At 38.7% G+C, this 24123-nt stretch overlaps 1 protein-coding gene across 1 annotated transcript; it reads left to right on the forward strand.

The window, feature by feature from the left end:
* The first annotated feature begins 58 nt into the window (after positions 1-58).
* On the forward strand, positions 59-22444 carry LOC140739965 (amyloid-beta A4 precursor protein-binding family A member 1). The gene is made up of 10 exons (XM_073068679.1): positions 59-1831; positions 4243-4279; positions 5665-5810; positions 6745-6831; positions 8037-8213; positions 8487-8663; positions 9808-10020; positions 15565-15684; positions 18565-18705; positions 20633-22444. The coding sequence occupies exons 1-10, from the start codon at positions 659-661 to the stop codon at positions 20702-20704; spliced, it is 2343 nt and encodes a 780-aa protein (XP_072924780.1). The 5' UTR covers positions 59-658; the 3' UTR covers positions 20705-22444.
* Positions 22445-24123: the final 1679 nt, after the last annotated feature.

The following is a 24123-nucleotide window of genomic DNA, read 5'->3' on the forward strand; positions in this document are numbered from 1 at the left end:
GACCGTCTTCAATGACGTAATCGCGCAGAGGCGGTGCTGACGTCGCGCCTGCTGCACGTACGTGTGTGTGTCACGACGTTTGTGAAGCGGCTGGGACCTGGCCTGGTGACACGGGCTTCTCTGGATGCCGCCGGTGGCTGCTGGTGGGATGTAGGCGTGCCCGGCAGCAGTCGGGGGAATCTGGATGTGGAAGTGGGAACGGCGGCTCCATCAAATTCGACTGCGGGCCTCGGACCTTGCAGCGGATACAGCGCCGAGGATGAGCTCCGGAAATGTGAGCTCGGGTTGCTCGGACTGAGTCTCCAGCGCCCACCGGAGTAAAGGCGCTGGCTTCACTGCGACCCAGTCGTGACCAAAGTTCACTGTTTTAGGGGCCCTGTAGCTCCGGACAGTGGGGGTGGGATTCACCATAGGCAGCTCCAAGGGCTCTGCGTCTGAAGGTAGTGGTCGGCAACCGGTTAGTTGGCTTTAATCTTGGTGCAATATTAATGGGGACCGGTGAGTGGGTCTCACTGAGTAGCATGTTTGAATCTGAATGCAGCTAAGCAGGGTTTCCGTGTAGTCTTATTAGGTCTCTCTCCTCCCTCCCCATGAGTTAAATCTTATTAATCTTACGTTTCATATTTTGCTCTATAAATAATGGTCATGGGAAATTAATATGAACAGACAGGAAGACCCCGCTGAGCCTGACAGTGAGGCTGTCAGTTTAATCCAGCATGCCAGTGGGGTTGAGTTGTATGAACAAGGATTGGAAAATGATCAAACAAGTGCAGAAGCTGTTTTGCCTGAAGTTGGTGATGCTTGTTCTTTAGAAAACCTTCATGACAACAGAGATGCTTTTACAAGGTATTCTGATCAAGATTTTTGTGATGAAGGGGCTGGTGAAGTTATAGTGAGTAAAGATGTTAATGGTGAACAGAAAAGGGTGGATAATGTGGAATTAAATAATGTAGTGACTAAAGAAGTCAAGGATTTGGTTAGTGCTATGCACTTGTCAGACTTAAATGCAGATTCTGAAAGCAATTTGATTGAATTTGGTGTGAAAAACATCAGTTTAGGAACTGACACAATGAACCAGACTTCAGACCTTGAAGATGATGATCATTGCCAGATTAAATTGCTTTCTGCTCATTTGCGCCAACATGAGCAGGCTGCAGTAGTTTTGGAGAAGAAAAGAGAACTGACTTTGAGATCATCAGTAGATGGAAGGACTGATTTATCAGTTAGAGAAGGTGACAGACAACAGTTCGGTATGATTAACCATCAAGATATTTTGACTGATGTGACCTGTGAACATTCAATGCTACCTAATGAAAAACTTAAAAGTTTAAATGGGAAAAAAATGGACGATCTGGTTCAAAATTGCAACAAGCTGACCCAAGATAGCTGTCTAGGAAGAATCTCTGGTTTTAATGACCACGCACCATCTAATATACGGGGTGACCTTGCACCAGCAAAAACTGAAAGCAAAGACACACTCTCCCAAGAAACTTCAGAAGAGTTGTTTGGAAGTGACTATGGCCAAACTAAGGGTATCATTGGAGGTTTGCACCTCGATCAGCAAGCTCCTGATTTCTTGGAAAGCGATGATGTGGAAATTGAAGATTTTTCAAGTTCTTCTTTAGTTGGCCGTCTTTTACTTAGACAAATGATGCTGAAGGAAGATTGGAAGAAAGAAGGAGAAGCATTGTCTTTAGCTGTTAAAGAACTGAAAGAAGAGGTCGAGTGTATTAGCAAATCCTTTTTGCCCGAGGATGATCCTGAGCACGTTGATCCATTAAGTCAAGGGGCCTGTCATATAAAAACCAATGACCATGAGCGAACACGAGAGGTAAGAAAGTAATTGCACAGAATATTTCTTAGTTAAATATTTGTACTGAGACAGATATACAGTAAATCTATTACAAGAATTTCAGTGCACAATGCAAGCTTTCCATTCTTGAGGTTCATTAAGTGCATGAGGATATGGATTTGGCACTGGTAAGGTATGAGGATTTTCCCACATTTGGAATTAAATTGTATCTTGAGGGCAGCATAAAAGAGCCTTTTTACAAGGATTTTAGTAATGGTATGCCTCTGCTGCAAACAGCTGATTAGTGTAACTGGACCCTGCTCTCTAGTGAGGTAATATAAGTTTATGGTCCTAGACACAAATTGCATCAGGACTGATTATTTAACTTTGTGGCCAGTAGCCCTTTGCGTCTGAGAACAGCGCATATATCTTGCAAAAGCAAAGTATTGCAGATGCAGAAAATCTGAAATGAAATAATGCTGAAAATAATTCAGCTGCTCAAACATCATCTGTGAAGTAGGAAACAAATTTTGTGCTTCAAGTCAATAATCTTTATAAAAGATCATTGATCTAAAACATTAACTGTATCTTTCCCTCTCCACAAATACTATCATCTATTTTGAGAGCATTATATTTATGTAGCTGAGTGTAATTAAATTGCTTTATACATTTATCTGATATCCAGTAGTGTTTATGAAGATTTGTGAGTGTTTTTTAACTTGGGCTAACTAAGCCTTCTTACACAAAATGCTGGTGGAACATAGCAGGCCAGACAGCATCTAGCAGAAGAAGTACAGTCGACTTCTTTCTATAGATGCTGCCTGGCCTGCTGTGTTCCACCAGCATTTTGTGTGTGTTACTTGAATTTTCAGCATCTGCAGATTTCCTTGTTTAAGCCTTCTTAGCTGAGTTACAGGTCAGGCAGATGATTCCTATTGAAGAACAGTCTTTCCATGGAAACAATTATCAAGTCATAAATAACTAAAGACTTCATGGTAATATAGTTACTCAAATATTTCTATCCTGTTATTTTTTGCTGTGCTTTATGGGTGAAGGCCAAATTGATTGACCACCAGCTCAAGTGTATCAGATGCACAATCAGGGAGCATTACCGTTGATATCGAAGAGGGATTAAAAGTGAGTTGTATTTCTGAATTAATATAAAATCATCCATCTATAATGTCTAGCATCACTTGTACATGTACAAAAAAAGTCTTGGGGTGCAAAAGTTGCAGAAAGTTGTGCTAATGTTCAGGTACAAAAATGTTCAGTTTGAATTAAATGTAAAGTGGTATTTGCAGTGCAGAATTGAATCATTTAGACCAGAAAGTCTTTGCTTTTTATGCAAGGCTCCTGCCATCTCTACTACCATATTTTGCTATTGCTCATGAACAAACAGAGGCTCCCTGAGTTAATGATCTTGTGGAAATCCAACTTTATACAAATTCTCCCATGCATTTTTTTCAAACTAGTAATAAAATTCTTCAGCAGTTCAGTTATGTCTGGGTAGAATATATATTCCATTAGTTTAATTATGAGTAGTGTTGGAGTGATTATTCAGTGAATTGTAGGAAATAGCTGTTGTGAGGGTATGTTTGGTAATGCGTACTGTATTACTCCAGAAACTGGGCATTTCTGACTTGAGGAGAAACTGGCTTACAGGCATTTATTAGGAATGGAAACATTACATAACCCAGAGACTTATTGAACTTATTGCATGAAGAACAGGTGTTAATCACTTCCATCACTGGATAGATTTAAGATGGAGGTTGATAGTTTCTTAATTTATAAGGGCATCAACGGGTACAGGAAGAAGGCAGGGGAATGGGAATGAGGGATAGTAAGTCGTTCATGATGGATTGGTGGAGCAGACTCTGTAGGCTGAGTGGACTAATTCTATATCTCATGGCCTAATGGTCTTGTGGTCTTATTATTCGATACAAGGTTCAGGTCAACCATGTGTAGAAATTTCGAGACTTGCTGGTGTGTCACACAGACTGTATATTTGTAGGTTGAAGCTGGCTTTGATTTTCTTTCACAAAATGAATTCATGTTTAAATTATGAAGCTTTTTTTAGAGTGGTGGGGAAATATTGGTGATTTTTACATATATGGAATGATCTGGATGGCAAACAAAGGATTTTTGCTATCTCTGTACGAGACAATAATAAATTAATTACCAATTCATGTAAAAAAAAAGGGAAGGAATGAAATAGTGACTGTAAGCCTAGAGCACAATGTTAAATTCATATTCTCGATTCAGTGTCCTGATTGAGATCAGCTAATTCACCTTGGAAAGATCTGTACAGCCAGGTAATGCACAAGGTTGCTGAATTTTCCTGAAGTTACCCAGTAGACTTGACATTTTTAATGAATTGAAGCCAAAAGCCACTTTGAGTACATGGACAAGCGACCTTTGGTACTAAAAGTTATTACTTAATTTCATTTCAGACAAAGAAGAAAATTTCCTTTCCTGCATTTAAGGAAGGTAAGTTGATCCTAATTGGATGTTGTCAAGTATATGCCTAATATTACTGCAAGTCAGACATAATATTAGACAGAAAGATCAGGTTTTGTACAGCATCTTTCATAATTTCAGGTTTTGGCAAATGAGTATTTTGTTTTAGAAGTGTTGTCACCTTAAAGAAGTTGGTAATGCAACAACTAGATTGCAGACAGTGAGCTTCAACAAATGAGCAGGCCCTGTACACATCTCATTAATGTTAATATTGTTACTTAAATGCAAAAGCTAACTTGCAAGTTTAGACCTCAGTTTGCTCTATATATGCATTTTGAATTGATGTGTAATTCCATGTGTAAGTTGCCATCTCTTGCCAATGACAAATTGGGTGGTGATAAAGGCCGTAAATAAATTTTATGTTCTTTGGATTTGAAAAGCTGGGAATTATCGTGTTTGGGGTGGAATGGGAATGGAAGTGCTCCGTGCTTGTGTTGGGCAAATGTGATGTCAGGCTTTTTGTTCCTGATCATTATCTGTAGAGACAGAGTAGGGCAGTTCACTGGGATTGTGCATGAAGAATATCTGCTAAGTAGGACTTATGAAGATACTACGAAGATCAGAGGGCCTGAGTTATAGATGGACTGGAGCATAGGAGCCAGGAAGGATGCCCTTATACAGAACAAGTTCACCTCCTGTTTCCAGGATAGGGGAGTTTAAAACTAGAGGCTGTAAATTTAAAGTGGGATGGAGAAGATTTAAAAAGGATCTGAGGGGCATCCTTTTTACACAGAAGGTGGTGTGTATTTAGAATGAGCTGTCAAAGGAGGTGATAAATATGAGTTAAATGTAAGTTTATTATCAAAGTACGTATATACTGTATTTCCATTTAGTATCTTGAGATTTATTTTCCTGAAGGCATTTATAACACTTAAAAACACTGACAAAAAAACCTATGTGCACAACGAAACAAAATGTGCAAATATAAAATAATACTGAAAGCATGAGCTGTAAAGAGTCCTTGAAAGTTGGTCTGTAGGTGTTTGGATCAGTTTAGAGTAGTGGTGATTGAAGTTATCCACACCAGTTCAGGAGCCCAAAGTAATTGTTCCTGAACCTGGTAGTGTGGGACCTGGGGCTTCTGTACCTTTGGTCCAGTGGATAAAAAATATTTAAGCAAGGACATGGATAAGATGTGTATAGAGGGATATGAGCCAAATTGCAGCAAATGGGACTGGCTCAAGTCCTGTACTGTAGACCATTTGGGGCTGAAGAGACCGTTTTGATGCTAGACAGCTTCAACTCTTCCCATCAGATCTATGTTCAGTATCTTCATAATACTTGGTGGTGGAATGAAGATCGATTTTTACACCTGGTTTCAGTAACAGTGCTTTTGTTTCTTTCACTGCTTGTAGTACAGGGACCCTGTGAGTCAGAGGATCTCCTCGATGGAATCATATTTGCAGCAAGTTACCTTGGATCAACCCAGTTATTCTCTGAGAAAAATCCATCGACCAATGTCCGAATGTCTCAAGCTCAGGAGGCAGTGGGTAGAGTAAAGGTGTGAAGTGTCTAAATTAATGCACAATATTCTTTGAATTGGGATATTTTCAAAATCTAGTCATTTGCTTTTGAAATTGTTGGACCTGAATGTGCTACAGACAGATAAGCTGGGGAGGAAGAGTCATTTCCAGCTTGATACCTGGAGATTTTTGAAGTGTCTTGAGCCAGTTGGGCCCTGCTAGGTAATAACACGTGAAATAAAAGCGGGAGTGAGCCAAATGGCTCCATGACCACCTTCTTGTTTAGTGAAGTTGCAACTATGCACTTTGTTCAGTTTCCAGTCCAACCCAACAATTCTTGACACCTAGTGTCCAAAAATATTAATTTAAGACTTGCATTTATTCTAAACATCCACAGTCTCTGAGTTAGAGAATTTTAAAAGTTTGAAGAAATTTTGCATTGCAATCCTAAATTGCTGACTTATCCTGTTATTACCCATATTTCTATGCTTCTCAGTTAAAGGAAGCAACATCTTGGCATTTCCTCTCGTAGGGTCATCACTGCTTCCAGGGTAAATATGTCATCCATTTGGTACGAAAGTCAAAGCTGCACATAATACTTGAAAAGAAGTCTCACCAAACCCGGAATAGTCTTGACAATGTTCCCTCATATTTCTAAGCTCCTGTGTGAACGTTGGGTGAAGTTGCAGTTGGGTTTGCAAGTAATCTCCCTCATTTTTTTGATGAACATTTTTTGGGTGACGAAAGATGGGGGAGGGATTGACGTGAAGATGACTGTCAGGATTTTTGCTTGAAGGGCTGTGAGGATGAAGTATTGGAGATCTTCTGGTACTTGTGGCACCTTATGTAGGTAATCAGCTTCTAGAAGAAAAGAGAAAATCATGTGTATTTTGGGGGGAGCAAGGTAGAAGGGAGTGTGGGGAGGAGTTGATGGAAATATAGGTAGTATAACTAATTTCTGATTATTTATAGGCACCCGAAGGAGAGTCTCAACCAATGACTGCAGTAGATCTGTTTATATCAACACAGCGAATTAAAGTATTGAATGCAGAAACACAGGTAATGGAATATCTAAATGTCAAGAAATGTACCTAAATTCTCCTACACAGTGTCTACTTTTAACTCCCCACCCCACCTCTGGCATCTTAGTAATAAAATGTACAGACAAAAATCTTAAAACATTTTAAAGTTATCTAATATTCTTCATTAATTATCTAGAAATATTATCACTGTCACCAACTTAATCTTAAAGTTTGCAAATAAATTTGCATATAGCAAAGCTCTACAAACTGCAAAGATACTGACTACTTAATCTGTCCTCATATATGAGAAATGTCCAGGACATTGACTACTAGTCTTCTAAGTAGTGGCTTTGAGAAGGCATGTGTAACCTCAGTTTACTACCTCAACCAAAAGACTTCATCTCCAACTGAATTACAGCCCCTCAAAACTGTAGTGAAGTGTAAGCCTTGGCTATGCATTTCAATCTTTGATGAGAAGTAAAGCCTCTTTTGATCTATTTTCTGTGGAAAGTGCAACCAAAAACAAGAATTGTGCTACATTGGATAGTGATGGCAGTCACTAATTATTTTGTTTTCCAAAATTGTCTGTATTACTTGGCCAATGTGAGGCAGCATGGTAGTGTAGCAGTTTGCATAACGCTCTACAGTGCCAGCAATCAGAAGATCAGGGTTCAGATCCCATTGCTGTCTGTAAGGGGATTGTATGTTCTCTACAATAGTGTGGGTTTCTTTCTTGTGTTCCCGTTTCCTCCCATGTTCCAAAAAGACATTAGGGTTAGTAAGTTGTGGGCAGGCTACGAAGCACAGTGACATGTGTGGGCTTCCCCCAACACATCATAAACAATGACACAAATGACATATTTCATTATGTTTTGATGTACATGTGACAAATAACGCTAATCTTATAAATTTTATTCAAAATCCAACAGCAGGCTGAACTGCTGTGGTACTATGATCCCAAGAGCATGCTGGTACTTGCAGGTGGTTAACGATACACAAATATCAGATAAATCTATAGTTGTGAAGTGCTCAACCAAACATTTGGGTATGAGATCCACGTTTCATCTGTACTTCGCGGCTCACAGAGCATGTCAGTGTCTGCCTTGCGCATTTGCTTAGTTTCTTGTCGTCACCTATCTCAGAAACAGTGGGTTAAGGTTTACCAGAAACTCAATTTTTCAAATTCGACTTTTGTAATAATGTGAGTTAGGTTTATCATGACCCAGTTCTTCCCCTCTGTAGGAAGCCTTGATGGATCATCCTCTGCAGACCATTTCCTACATTGCAGACATTGGAACTACAATAGTTTTCATGGCTCGGCGACGACTACCACGTAAACCTCCAGATCAAGAAAATAGGAGCTCTATGGCAGGGAAACGAGAATACAAGATGATATGTCACGTTTTTGAGTCAGAAGATGTGAGTATCATCCTATTATAGCCCAAATTATCAAATGATAACTTCTAGACTTTTGGGATCTCAGCTGTGATGTTTTCTGCAGTTGTGGCATGATTTTACTTTCGTTATTTTTTAATAATTTAAAATCAGTACTTGTGGGATGTTGTGAAGTGGTTCGTCACTCCTCCACTGTGCCCTGTGGATGTGTAAAGAATGGTGTGATTCATTGGTATATATAATTCTAACAAAGCAATCCAATGTTTTTTTTCTCTTCAACACTGTCCCTGCTTGTAGGCATCACTTATTGCACAGGCTATAGGCCAAGCTTTCACTGTGGCGTACCAGCAGTTCCTGAATGCCAATGGTATTAATCCCACAGATCTGAGTCCCAATGAGTACAATGATTTACTCGACACAGAGTTCTACAACGGTGATCTTGTACACTTTTCCAAATCAGAGAATTCCAAAGAGGTGAGTGTCTGTTGTGATGACTTGTAGCATGGTTTACTAGTTTTAATGTTGAGGGCATGTTTGAGAATAATAAATGGTAAATTTGCAAAGGGAGCAGGAATGTGCAGCATTGCAAGATTTAATACCGCAGAGTATTCTCGACATATTTAGTTTCAAATGCTTTCTTACCAAACCCTTTCTGGAACTGATATGTTTCAATAAGTTGACTTTTTTTTTCTAAACTGAAGAGAAAAGGCTGACTTTATTTATCTTTTCCTCATAAAATAATCTCTTCATCTCAGAAATCAGTCTAGTGAATATATGTTAGTACTGCATCTAGTTGGTACTTTTGGTCTCTATAAACTTTATCAGGAAGCATGGAGCGTGCCCTCGCATCTCCTCTGTTTCTTGTACTTCTGCTCTCACCCTGCTTTCCTTTAGACAGAACAGTGATAGAGTTCCTCTTGTCCTTATCTTTCATCCTATGGGCCTTGGCATCCAGCATAACATCCTTCACATCTGCCAGCTGCAATGAGATCCCTTCAACTAGCCACATATTTTCTCTCTCCCTTTCTGCCTTCTCAGGATCCACTCTTCTCATGATTCCCTGGTCCACTTATCCCTCTTCTTCTTAACCCTTGCCCTTATGGTAGGTGTTAGATTACTTATCCTTGCACCTCATCCAGGAGCCTGACTAGTTCTTCCAGGTGAGAAAAAGGTTTACGTGCATCTCCTCCAACCTTGGCTACTGCATTAAGTGCTCCTGATGTGACTTCCTCCATGTTGGTGAGACCAAGGGCTGGTTGGTTCGCTGTTTTGCAATGGCTATCCTGAAAGCCCAGTTGTATTGCATTTTAATTCTCCATCCCATTCCCACACTGACATGTACGTCCTTGGCCTTCTCTATCGCTAAGATGAAGCCCAACACAAACTGAAGGAACAACACCTTGTCTATCCCCTCAGTCATCTACAACCCAATTACATGAGCATTGAGTATTCCAATTATGAAAGAACAGACTGGGTAAAGAAATTGGTAGAAATTTTTGTGATCAACTGCTATTTCTTTTACCTTTGTCCAGTTTTACTGTTATAAATCTGTGATGTTGCATATTTTCCTACATTTTCAGTGAATGTAATAGTTGATACAATTCTGTTCTTTGCACAGGTGCATATTGAAAAAGCAAAAGGTGAGATCCTTGGCCTAGTGATAGTGGAGTCTGGCTGGGGCTCGATCCTCCCTACTGTGGTGATAGCCAATCTCATGCATGGTGGGCCTGCTGAGCGGTCAGGAGAGTTGAACATTGGTGATCAGATCATATCTGTGAATGGTACCAGCTTAGTTGGCCTGCCTCTTGCTACTTGCCAGAGCATAATCAAGGTACTGAATCAGGAGTTCATATTCATTGCTTTAGTTTGTTTTCATATATTTCTCCTTTAAGTTTCATGCGCTGTGAGATATTCATACTTTTGGTTCCTTATATGTAACATGGAAGTCCTTAGGTATGTTAGTTGGTAGATCTCTTATTTGCTTTGAGGAGTCACACTAATAGGAAGTTCTCAGTGCTCTACTTATGCTACGTATTTAACTTTGGGTAGGTTTCATGTTCAGTGCACAGATGCATCACAGCTTGTAACTTAAGTTGTAAGATGAAGAAAAAGGTGCCTCACATCTCCAGGGACCCCAATTTAATCTTGACCATGTATTCTCCTTGTCTGGAGTTGGCTTGTTCTCCCCATCACTTGAGATTTCTGCCATCTGTTTTATTTTTTTCTCACCCACCAAGAATATGGTGGTAGGTAGATTAGCTACTGATAATTATCCCTTAGTGTAGGTAAGAATTAGAGGGAAACTGAATGACCATAAGAGGAATAGTTACAGGATTATAGAAAAAATAAGGGGGAAATTATTAAAATAGGATTCATCTCATGCAAGCAGGCATGTTCCAATGGGACAAATATCCTCCATTGCAATAGATAAGTAGTGTCTAGAATGATACCAGATGAAGTAGTACATCTCTTGACAAGTTATGCACATTGAATCAAAATTCCTGCAGCTGTAATCTCCATTGAATGGCCAGTGCTGCAGATTCTTTATATACAGAGTTAGGTAACAAGATGAGCATTCTAAGTAAGGCTAGTTTTAAGTGTGCATTAGAACCCTAGTGATAAGAATACCCTTAGTAGGAGGAAAGCATTACCACACTGTACGTGTCACAACAACCATTTGACAAACCAAGCAGGATAGACAAAGGAGAATCGGTTGATGTTGAGTTCTTGGATTTTCAGAAGGCCTTTGACAAGGTGCCACACATGAGGCTGCTTAACAAGCTGCGAGCCCATGATATTACAGGAAAGATTCTAGCATGGATAAAGCAGTGGCTGATTGGCAGGAATGGGAATAAAGGGAGCCTTTTCTGGTTGGCTGCTGGTGGCTAGTGCTGTTCCACAGGGATCTTTGTTGGGACCAATTCTTTTTATGTTATATGTCATTGATTTGGATGATGGAGTTGATGGCTTTGTTGCAAAGTTTGCTGATGAAACAAAGATAAGTGGAGGGGCAGGTAGTCTTGAGGAATTAGGTTACAGAAGGACTTAGATTAGGCGAATGGGAAAAGAAGTAGCAGATGTTTGGAAGTGTATGGTCATGCACTTGAATGGAAGAAATGAAAGGGTTAACTATTTTCTAAATGGAGAGAAATTACAAAAATCTCAGGTGCAAGAGGATTTGGGAGTCCTTGTGCAGCATTCCCTAAAGGCTTGTAGGTTGAGTCTATGTTGAGGACGTTAGCATTCATTTCAAGAGGACTATAATATAAAAGCAAGGGTACAATGTTGAGACTTCATAAAGCACTGGTGAGGCCTCACTTGGAATATTGTGCGTAGATTTGAGCCCCTTGTCTTAGAATGGATATGCTGAAACTGGAGAAGCTTCAAAGGAAGTTCATGAAAATGATTCCAGATTGAATGGCTTGTCATATGAAGAGCATTTGATGGCTCTGGGTCTGTGTTCATTGGAATTCGGAAGAATGAGGGGTGACCTATTTGAAACCTAATGGTGAAAGGCCTTGATAGAGTGGATGTGGAGAGGATGTTTCCTATGATGGGAGAATCTAAGACCAGAAGACACAGCCTCAGAATAGAGGGGCGTCCTTTTAGAATGGAGATGAGGAGGAATTCCTTTAGCCATAGATTGGTGATTCTTCAGAATTTGTTGTCACAGGCAGCTGCGGAGGACAAGTCTTCATGTATATTTATACATATTCTGCTTTAATATATATTTAAAGCAGAGCTTGATAGATTCTTGATTGGTCAGGGCATGAAGCGATAACGGGGGGAGGAGGAAGAGACAGGAGATTGGGGCTGAGAGAAAAAACAGATCAGCCACGATGAAATGGCGGAGCAGACTCAATTGGCCAACTGGCCTAATTCTGCTCCTATATCTTATGGTATAAAGGATAGACTGGGACAGTAAGTTGGATTTTTTTTCAATCAATGTTTTTTGCACAAAATGGCGGCTTGTCTTTGTCTTTGATAGCTGTTATTTGTCAGGATAAATGTACTTATGAGGCACTGAGTCAGGTTGATAATTTCTCAAATCACAATGTCTACTCGTGGTTTGCTTGGCCCTTTGTTAGCAAACAAAATTGAAAATTTTGACAATAAATATAGCTGGGTGTTACTGCATGTGCAGGATCGTTACCATGGTAAATCTTTTTCCATAAATTAAGTTGAAGCAGTCAGGTTATCTATGCTAGTAATGTGCATTTTGTTTCCTAGGCTAAATAGATTGATTAGACAACAGGTAGTGGCTGGAACAGGAGTGATATTAGTAGCAAAATAATTTATTAAAGCAAAATGTGAGCTAAATGGAGCACATCAGTTTATTCTTACAGTAATGAGACAGTGAATTGCTTAGGAAGACTGTGTGAATATACTTGAGTATAATTAGTGCACCTGTACACCAGCATAACAGCATGGTAGTTTTATTTCTTGGAAGAGTGAACAGAGCTGAAATCAGAGATATGAATATCAGCTCCTATCATGAGCAGTTTGGGAAATTTAATAGTATCATAAATAGTGACGTTGTAATTATCAGATTGTTGTTTAGAACTGAATTATTTTGCAAACAGATTCTTTTTAAATCTAATTCTCTCTATAAACTTGCAATGGCACCTTTAACCCCCCCCCCCCCCCCACCTATAACTTCAGAGCTGTATTTGTTTAGTTTTAGATTCTCGAGTATCTGAATATTCTGGAAGCTGTGACTTCATCTACTAATTCCCAAGTTCAGAAACTCTCTCTAACAATCTTTTCATCATTAAGAGCAAGCTTAACACCAACTTACTTGAACAAGCTTTTGATTAATTTCCCTTGTTGTATAGTTTTGCACCAATTTTGTGCTTTACCTTCCTGTGAAGCAACTTGAGATAAAACAGAACATTCTGGAAGAAGAAGTAGGTCTGGAAAGCTTATGGTGACAGGAATGATGATTAAGGTTAATGTCTTTCAACAGAACCATGAAAAATGAAAAGGGTGCAATGTGTTTTAAGATGGAAAGAAACCAGGGAATAGAGAACAAATGGTAACAGGGTAGAGCACAGGAGAGTTTAAATAACAAAGATGGCATCTGAACAAACAACCTGACATCAACCAAGGCATTATATTCAGAAAATGCAATGCGGCACCTAGACTGGCAGAGCCTTCCTTACTAATGTGGGATGTGCCAATATCTTGACTACAGTTGGTGATTTATTTTAAGCACGTCTAACATCATATGGAGTCATATTTTCATCTTTTAATTGCTGCTTTTCTCCCCAGATGAGCACAATGGTACATTTTTAGGACAGTGTATCGAAAGCCCCTTGCTGGAACTCTAACCATTTTTCATTGGGAAGGGGAATGGTGGTTCAGTTATTGAACTAGTTATCAGCAACAGCAGAATTGTGTTCCACCACAGTGTTTTATTTTCTGCTGTGGCCTGGCTGTTGCTCTTTCATTATCATCCAATGAGGGGATTAGCAGTAGCTCAGTGGGGAGTGTAGAAAGATATACTAGAAGTGGAAGTAAAGTCCCTACGTAGTGGAACTGTAAAACAAAATAACCTCTTGCTAAACTGCAGAAATGGCAAGTAGCCCCGGTAGTATTGACATTTGTTTTTATGGTAGGCAAGTGCTAAACTCCAATAAGGAGCTAATAATTTTTTATTGGCAAGGTGATTAGTGGTTCAATTACTAAACTGGTATTGGGGTCATGGAGTACTGAAACAGGCCCTTTGGCCCACACATCTATGTCACCAAAATGTCCATGTAAGCTAGTCCCATTTGCCAATTTTTGACCCATTTCCCTCTAAACTTTTCCTATGTATGCGGTTGTCCAAATTTCTTTTGAGTATTGCTGGTATACCTATCTCAACCACTTCATCTTGCAGCTTGTTCTTTTTATACACCACCCTCTGTGTAGAGAAAGTTGTTCTGATTAAATCTTACCCCTTTCACCTTAAACCATGCCCTCTGGTTCTTGATTCCCCAGTCCTGGGAAAAAGACAGTGCTTTTATCCTATCCATAGTTCTGGACTGTTGAAGTGGAGACATGAATTGAGATTCCATTCCCAAATGTGGAATATAAATTCAAGTAGTTAAATGTTGGCACATAAACTGGTAGCAATAATACACCACAGGGGTCTATTTATCCTGTTTCAAAAGTTATTGAGATCTTGGCTAACCTGTTTGAAATTTGGATATTTTTAAAGAAATACCAGTCTCAGTAACAAAAGGAACTATTAAATTATTAGATTGCTGTAATCTGCTCCACTAATATCTTTAGGGAAAGAAATGAGCAATTTTTAAAAATTTTCTGGCCTTTTTCTAATTTCAAACCATTAATATGGCAGATTCTTAACTGCCTTACTTCAGGCTTTTTGTCCATATCCATATCTGATGATTGGCTAACTTAAAGACAAACACCAAACATCTCTATCCTTGATCAGATTCTTAACTCAACCAGCATGCCCATACTATTTATGGATATTCCATGATAAATGAGTTGCCCCTTGACTTTCGACCCTTTTATCAGTGTAGTATAAAATTCACAACGGATGAGATATTCCAAAGATATACAGTTTGCCGCCATCTACGGTAAAGCACCCCACTGGATTGGTGCCATGTCCATCGCAGTTAGACACTAACAATAAATACTTAATGGTGCACTGCAGGATATTGTCCAATTTTTCTTTCACTGTAGCTCCCAAACTAACAATTGCCAAGATGCATGGACAATGTCACCAAATGTTTCTCAAAGTTACATGTCAGCCTTTCCTTAATCATGGCTTAGTCAAAATCCAAGAGCTTCCCATTCAAGAGTATTATGCCTCAACAATTTAAATAAAGATCTACCACATGGTTTCCATGAAGACTTGCTTTTAGAAAAGACTACTGAATGAGAAGCTGCATGGTAGCATAGCAGTTAGCGCATTGTTTACCGATCAAGGTACATTTCCGGCCACAGACTGTAAGGAGCTTGGTGTTCTCCCCGTGACTATGTAAGTTTTCTCTAGTGCTCTGGTTTCCTCCCACATTTCAAAGACCTACAGATTAGAGTTAGTAAGTTGTGGGCATGCTGTTTAGGCACAGGAAGCATTGCAATTCTAGTGGGCTGTCCAGCAAAGTCCTCGCTGATTTGATTTGACAGAAATGAAGTGTTTCACTGTATGTTTGATGTACGTATGCTAAATAAACCTAACTTTATCTTGCAAGTAGCTGCTATGCTTAGTTGACTTGTGAGCCTTGATCCATGGTTATGTGTTAATGATTCACTTCAATTCCTACTAAGTTGAAAAATAGTTTTTGTGGAGGCCTTTCTGCCCACTGTGAGCATTTTTATGGAAAATCAGTCCGTCTGACATTCTAATGTATTGGTTTTGAAGGATTTGAAATATCAATTTGAAGTAAAGCTCAATATTGTTCGCTGTCCTCCAGTCACCACTGCAATCATCAAACGACCAGATCTGAAGCATCAGCTGGGATTTAGTGTTCAGGATGGGATTGTAAGTATGAGGATGACATTGATGTCTTTAAGTTACCAGAAGTAATTTTAACTCTTATTCCTGAAAGAATTTCTAATCACCTAGAGCCTACCTGACTTTTATTTAAAACAAGGTTTTCACTTCAACAGGAAAAATAAGTAGTAATTCCCCAGCTAATGTCAGTAATTCCCCATGCTAAATCCATATCAGAATAATGTAAATTCTGCTTTTTAGAAAGTCTTTCCAGTGACAGTTTACTATCTTTATTTTTATCATAATTTTGAAATGGTAACTTTTATCAAAATTCAAGATTTAGAATGTTTGTTTATTTTTGCTGTTGGATGAGCAGCAGTCAATGAAGTAGATAAAAATTGCCACCAAGCAAAATCCAATAATTTAATTCTATTTATATAATTGAATGGAGACAGAAGTCTGCAGTGCAGAAGGCCATTCATCCCATTATGTCTATGCCAATCAAAGAGACCTCAACCTAATATTTTGTTCTGTGATGCAGAGTGTAATTTATTAATCTGATTTATCTACCTGATGTATAATGTAGAATTAATCTGAATTCCCAAAGTGAATTTTGAGGGTAAGATACAGGATTTCAGTTAATTAGGCCTGATAAGCCTTTGGAATAATTGTTAAACTTGCAATATTAAACAGACTGTTCAGTAATTATCTAATTTCTGTGAATGTGAGCTAGATTTGCATAGGTGATTTTCGTATTTCTTTTATCATATTAGTAACTAGATTTGAAAAGTGCTTAATTGACTGAAAAGTTTTGGAATGTGAATGCGATAGGTGCTGTATAAATCAAATCTAAACCCCTATGTAAATACCTGCTGTGGGATGCAAAGGTTATCCCTTGAAAGAAATATCTTTCAATGTACAGGCAGTAACTTTTCCTTCTGAAAACTTCTACTAAGTTGCTTTGAAATGTCAAATGGAAAAAATGTTCAATAAAATTAACTACTCCAAGGCTTTGTTAACTGTCATGAGATGGATGGCAATTCATTTGTTTCAGTGAGTTGAATGTTGGCCAAGACAGGAGAGTTCACTTCAGTTAGTGTTAATGATGTATATATAGAAGGTCTGGCAATCTCTTTATCATCTTGTGAGAAGATTAGAACCACTGTCAGAATAGCACTAAATATTTCAACTACTCACTTCACATTATTTTTATTTTTATTACATTCTTTTCAGGATTTGGCATTATTAGCAAGACCAAACTTCTTTATTTTCCTTTCCTAAATGTCCTTGAGCAAGTGGCAGTCGTCAGTTTTCCTGAACTGTTACAGTGCCTTTGGTGAAGAGTGGAATAGGGAGTTCCATAGTTTTATCCAGTGACAATGAAGGAACAGCAATACATTTCCAACTCATGGTGGTGCATGGGTTGGAAGGGTCCTGCGGGTGCTTGTGGTCCATTTCACCTGCTACAGTTGTCCTTGCTGTAAAGAGGTTGGAGTCTTTCATTCCTTATGCCTTATAAATTCAGTTTTACTAGAGTTCCTTGATATCACCATTGATCAAATGTTACCTTGATGTAATTACTCTTTATTTTTAGAATTCTGCTCTTTGTTCAAAGTTTGGACCAGGATTTTGGTTAGGTTTGATACAGCGTGGTCCTAATGAACTCCAGCTATAATTGGTGAGCAGGTTATTGACAGATGAGTGTTCTTGGTAGCTCAGTCCATAATGCAGCCAATCACTTTGCTGATTAAGAATTGACTGGATGGTAATTAACTGGATTTGATTTTGATTGTCTTTTTTTATGGATAAGATGTACTTAAGCAACTTTACACATTGTTTAATTGATGCCAGAGTTTTAAGTATATTGGGACAGCTTGCCCAGAAATCACACAGTGTCAGTAATATAGCCAAGATATAATGCAAGTAAAGTATGTGAAGGTGAAGTTAGTCGAATGTGAGATCCAGAGGAGGACTGCCTCTGTGGTGTTCATTATATCAGTTTTTCCTCTTATCAGGCAATGGTTATCTCACAGGAGGTTAATGACAGGGCTTCTTTTAATTCTTTGGAGTATAAACACTCCCAGAGCTGCTCAAACTTAAAACAGGCCAAAATTGTGCCTTTTGTTGCTGAGTCCTCCTGCAGAATTGATGGGTGTGTGTTACTAATAGAAGTGTAACCTAATGCTGGAAACATCTGAGTTTATATAATTCAGTCTTGAACTTATTCTCAAGTGATTTGTTTTATAGTCTATTGAAAATCAAAAACTTGCAGATACTGTATGTGTAAAATAGAAATATAAAATATTTTTGACCGTAAGTTAAAATATCTCTCTTTCTGAAAAGGCTGCCTGACCTGCTGAACATTTCCAACATTGTTTCGTAAGCTACTATGTCTTTATATCCAGAATTTGTCATAAGCTAGTTAGCTACTTCTGTGCACTGAGAGCAAACCATGTAACAGTAGATGTTGCCCTTTGATTAAACTGTGTAGCAGTGAACAAGTATGTGCGGCCAAAATTGCCGTCCCCTTCCTTGCTGTTGTCTGTTGAGCACATTTTGTGTAGTGATTGTTAATGGTCAGTGAATGGTGGCATGACAATGTCATTAATAATTCCTGCGGGTTTTGATTCGCCAGTCAACTCTTCACAAAAACTTGACTCACTTTCAAAGGTGTCCTAAGGAAGAAACAACTATTCAAAAAAAAATAGACCTTTGGGGAAATAAACTTCTTAAAGAAGTAAAACAACCCTTAAAATCTCAATGGACTTTAAAAATGAGGAAGAAAATGTGGAAGGGTCAAAAAAGTGAACAGAAATTATGTCTACAATTGTTCCATTGCGCCACTGGAACTGTGCTGATGCAAATTCAGTAACCATTCGAGATCTTGTAGGTTTAAAGAGTTAATGCTGTAAATGTTATCTTGACCAGATCTACAGCCTCATGAGAGGTGGAATTGCGGAACGAGGTGGAATTCGAGTTGGACACAGAATCATTGAAATAAATGGACAAAGTGTTGTCGCAATCCCACATAACAAGATTGTACAAAGATTGTCAGATGCCACTGGTGAAGTAAGTTCAAAATTATAGCAGTTTGTTTATTTAAAAAGTTATAATCTCTCTTAAAGCTTAACCTCTACTTCTTGATGTTTCCAGTTGACTAATAGACAAGTTCACATTAGGGTTGATGCTGTGGTTTGTAATACCTCTGCTTTTTAATCCCGAATAATTTAAGTTGGGTTAAATACAGTGGGGCAGTTGGCCTTTGTTACATGTCAGAAGCTTCAGGAAGGCAGAGACCTAAAGAGAACTGAAATATTACAATATAGTCATGGTTGACATTGAATGAACAATGATGCTAGGCTTAAAAGCATATCACTTCTGTCAAGATTACCTTTGTTTCTTTGTCTAGCATATTTCTTCTCCAAGCTTATACTATTCATTATTTTACAACTCTTAATCATCGACCATTTTTTAATTCAAATGAGGTCCCCTGTGTGCCAGATAGTGGTACTGAAATAATCATTACAACAATCTTTCCATGTGTTTTTCTTCAGTTTAGCACATTTCATTTTTAATTAAGTTTGGCCTTATTTGCAAAATTCCCAAAGTCAATTATGTTAGAAAATATAGTTACTTATTAGGGTACTTTTGGGTTATTAATTTATTTTTACTGGAAGAAGTCAGCTGCCTATTGCATTTAATTTTACTACATTGACACTTACCATTTTTGTGCTTAGCAGAAAAGTTTTTGGTCTCTTCAATTCAAGCTGGTATTGCAGTCCAGCCCATAACTCATCAGTTGCCAGTGTATTTGCATTTTGTGACAGCAGCATGTAGCACAAACCAGCCTTCTACTTACTAGCCCTCCATCCAGAGGTACGGGTATTGAGAGAGCCTTGCTTTTTATGTGGGATGTTGTAGTGCTCTACTGTCAATTTGGAAGGTTGAATTTGAAGGCAGAATACAGGGTTAATGACAGGATTCTTAACAGTGTGGAAGAACAGGGGGATCTTGGGATCCATGTCCATAGATCCCTCAAAGTTGCCGCGCAAATTGGTAGGTTGGTAATTAAGCCATATGGTGTGTTGGCCTGCATTAGTCATGGGGTTGACTTCAGGAGCTGTGAGGTAATGTTGCAGCTCGAAAAATCCTGGTTAGGCCACACCTAGAATATTGTGTTCAGTTCTAGCCACCTTGTTATAGAAAAGATGTGGAAGCTTGACAGAGGGTGCAGAGAGATGTATCAGGATGCTGCCTGCTTTAGAGGGCATGTCTTATGAGGAAAGGTTGAGTGAGCTAGGGTTTTTCTCTTTGGAGTGAAGAAGGATGAGAGGTGACTTGATAGGGTTGTTAAGATAATAAGAGGCAGAGTACATGGCTAGTGCTTTTCCTCCAGGACAAAAATGGCTAATATGAGAGGGCATAATTTGAACTTGATTGGAGGAAATTACAGCTGGGATGTCAGAGGCAGGTTGTTTTTATTTATGAATGGTTGGTGTGTGGAAAGCGCTGCCAGGGGTGGCGGTAGAGGCAGATACATTAGAGATATTTAAGAGACCCTTGGATAAGCACATGGATGAAAGAAAAATGGAGGGCTATGTGGGAGGGAAGGGCGGATTGATCTTGGAGTGGGTTAAGGGGTGGGCATAACAGTACAGGCTGATGAAACTGTAGTGTTCTATATTCTATGAACTACTGTACACTCAAATAATTTAGATGACATGGCATTCAATTTGCAAGAGGTAAGCTCCCACAAATAGCAGTGCAATATTGACATGGATTGAGAGATTAATATTGACTAGATCAATGAGGAAGAATAGTTTAACATCAGGTGTAGGCCTCTTTGCATTTGCAACCACTGCCCCGATTAGCATTAGTGTGGATGTGATCAAACTTGGAGGCCCCTGTGTCTCATGATTATTTATTGAAGCTGAGCAATTATGTTTGTGAAGATGGGAGATGTGAATATGTTTGTCTTTTACTGTTTCTTTTCCAGATTCACATAAAGACAATGCCAGCTGCAACATACCGATTACTAACCGGACAAGAGCAACCAATATACATATAAAGAAAGAATTATCATCATTAGCCAGCTGAAACACTTGTGGTATCCATGGATTCCATGTGACACTGCCTGCTTTGTTGTGCCTCAGTAATATCGACACACAATTCTTAATTGGCCTATTGAAGACGACTTAACACAACCATTCCACTCTGCACTAAATTGGCTGTGCCAAGGAGCCAAGAGCTGCAGCATCACATGAGGCCAGTGTGTAAGGGAAAATAAATTAACCTTTGATGCAGGCTTGGCAGCATGCCACGCATCAGACTTAGCACTGATACAAGGTGGCACTGTTTTTCACCAAAAAGATTTTGCACATTGCTTCCTACATATCACCAGCTTAAACTAGATATCTCATGACATCTGCAAGTGGCTTTCCTGTTTTATTTGAGTGGAAAGTTGCTGGATTTATTTTACTGGCAAGGGCATAAACTTAATATTTTAATCAATTATTTTTAAAAATAATATTACCAAGGTATTAAGCAGACCAGTGTGCCATATGGATAATTTTTCTGAGGGGTTAGGGAGGGGAGGGAAGAAGCTATGTGAAGTAGTTGTTGACCTGAAACTTGGTCTGGAAGCTATTCTGCATTGTTTGTGAAAGATGCCATTCTATCCTGTGACTGCCTGGCACAGGGATATGAGGTTCAGCTGCTGTTTTACTCTATGTATACCAAATGCAATTTACTATTTTCTGTACAGATCTATCTTTTTTAAAAGTCAGAGCTGTCTAAATCATGCCTCTGCATAAGGAGATGGAAAAACAGTCAGAAGTTACTGCTTCTGTTTGCCATCTACTGATTGTTGCAGAGAAGTGCATGTGTAATCAGTAAGGAGGAATAGATTGTGCTTCTTCGAATTATCTGCTGACCATGTGCATTGTAGAGACTCTGACAATACCTCACTTAGAAATTCATGCCTTTGGTGCCTTGTAAACTACCATTATGCTAGCCATAATTGCCATGCTTGGAGTGTTTATCAGGGAATATAACGGAATAAAATGCATTAATAATTGTATTGTGTTTTGTATAGCCATAAGAGTTATCTGAGAGGTTGCTGATCTTTTACAGGCTACAGGGTCAATTGACCAATGCTAAATTGCATATTCTTGGGTCAATTGAGCAATAGGGGTGGAGAACTGATGGTTATATGAGATCATGACTAGTTTAGAAGGGGATTTATCAGCCCAGGGCTTTTGCACTTGTTTATTATCACATGGCATTCTGGAAGATGCATGTGGCCAAAGATATCTCCCATTAGCAAGGTTCTTGCGTCTATGGAAATAAACTCCAGCGAGACTCGCCATCTTCATACAAGGAAGAGAAACGGTGTAGGGCAGGATAGTTCTGCAGCCCTCTGCACCTAGAAATTTTCTCTATAGCTGTAATCTGTCTCTTCTATTATTGTAAGCTGCAATGATTAGTATTTGAGCCATGTAGTATGTAATCATGCAAGTTGCATTTTCTGCATGGGTCTGCTCTGAATTCTTCCAATTGAATGTGCTATTACCATCTGATATTTAATTAATGGAATTGAGAGGACCTGAGGCTCTGACACGTCAAGCGTTTGTCTAATGCAGTGCTACCTTGGCTGGTTCTTGTTAATATCTTTCATTGCAATAAAGTTATTGCGGCATAAATGCATTAATTTAGAAAAATGATGGATGGTTTGTGTTTCCATACTGTCAATGGAAATAATATACTCAACATACTGGAAATCAGAAATAAAAACAAATTTGTAAAACTACCTAGAGTTAGGTAACTTCTACAGACAGAAGGCCAATTGGCACTTCAGGACAGTCTTCTATCACTTTTATTTCTGTTTAGCTGGAACTCTTTTACAGCATTGTCTGTCTGTAACTCTGCTTCTTCGATGTATTCTCAGATCTACTGCACTTAACTAGCTTTTGAACCATTTCTCCAATACTAATGGAAGTTAGTGCATTAACAGTGCTTTTCTAAATAGCCTACATAAGAGATAGAATGCCAGAGGGAGGAAAGTTAAACTGAATAATGGGGACTACTGGAAACTGCTTTTAAAACCATTTTACACCAAGTGAATCAATCACATCAGAATTGAGCCATATTAGAAAATTGAGACATTTTCTTTAAAAGGGATAACAACCGCACAAGCACTGTTAACTTGCCTCGTAGCTCCCTCCATTTTAATTCCTAAAAGAAAAGGCTCTTGTGAAGGTGCTGATTTCAGAGGGGCTTGTGCTGAATTTAGTGGCTGACAGACTGGCAGGTGCATTGATCAATTCTCATTTAATTTATTACAAAGCATTTTATTAGTGAAGTTGATGCCAATAGCAAAGCTCTCAACTTAGAAGGTCATGAATAACCGTGTGAGCTGCAGGGTTCCTCTGGAGTTTATTAATAATAAATGACAGATATTAGGTTGCTGCAAGGCCCTGTCATTTTGGAAGAGAATATCAAGTAGGCTTTCTACTTCTCATTGCTATAGTCTGTGTTCTGATGGAAAACAAATGCACATGAAAGGATGGGATAACATTGATGTGCTTTCATTTGTGTAGTTCATGCAACTTCATAAAACATTCTAAGGAAATTCACAGGGGAATCATCAAACTGACTTAGAACTAAGTGGGATGTATCGTAGGTGTATAAACTAAGGTGAGAATAGTATTCTGAAATTTTTGATCCAGGAAGCTGATGGCATTTGGAAAGAATGGAAAGTTAAAATTGCAACCACAGATTCAAACAGATCTAATTGATTATTAATGTTAGAGATCTTCAGAAAGGATTTATTATTATGGCTTTTTTTTTTAAATAGCAGCAATTCAAAAGTATTTCTTTGGTAAATGTACTGAGATTGGGAAATATGTATAATCTCATTATTTCCTAGTAGCATTTCAGTCACTGCAAAACTTTACAGAACCAGTTGTACGATTGTGGTTCAATTCCCTCTGCTGTCTGCATGGCATTTGTACATTGTCCCTGTGACTGCGTGGGTTTTCCCTGGCTCCTCTAGTTTCCTCCCACATCCCCCCAAAAAAAAAGCTGTACAGTTAGGATTAGTGAGTGAGGATATGTTATGTTGGTGCCAGAAGCATAGTGACACTTGCTGATTTGATTTGACTCAAAATAGCACATTTCAGTGTGTCTCAATGTACAAGCAACAAATAAAGCTAATCTTTATCTTTTTTTCTTTCTTTCAAATAGTGTACTAATTACTGTTGCAAAGCAAAAGCTTTCTGGGAAGGTAATGATAACTGCGGGCCATATCCATGCAAAGCCAGCAAGTTGAAAGGAAAGGGAAAAACTGAGATAGAAATTTAGTTTTATTAAACTTCATTAAAAAATGGATACTGTAGAACAGCTTGTGGCCAATGTTTTAATGCTGAACCCACTAAATGAGATTGGAGAAGCTATGGAAATCGCTGTGCAGAACTAATGCATAGCAGA

The sequence above is a fragment of the Hemitrygon akajei genome, chromosome 16 (genome assembly GCF_048418815.1).
Source record: "Hemitrygon akajei chromosome 16, sHemAka1.3, whole genome shotgun sequence".
Classification (NCBI taxonomy): Eukaryota; Metazoa; Chordata; class Chondrichthyes; order Myliobatiformes; family Dasyatidae; genus Hemitrygon; species Hemitrygon akajei.

What these genes read in the sequence shown, in the direction of transcription:
- LOC140739965 (XM_073068679.1), top strand. Translation starts at nt 659, where the DNA reads ATGAACAGACAGGAAGACCCCGCTGAGCCTGACAGTGAGGCTGTCAGT. An exon ending in CTTTCCTGCATTTAAGGAAG is followed by an intron (nt 4,280 to 5,664) that starts GTAAGTTGATCC and finishes CACTGCTTGTAG; the next exon opens with TACAGGGACCCTGTGAGTCA. An exon ending in AGGCAGTGGGTAGAGTAAAG is followed by an intron (nt 5,811 to 6,744) that starts GTGTGAAGTGTC and finishes GATTATTTATAG; the next exon opens with GCACCCGAAGGAGAGTCTCA.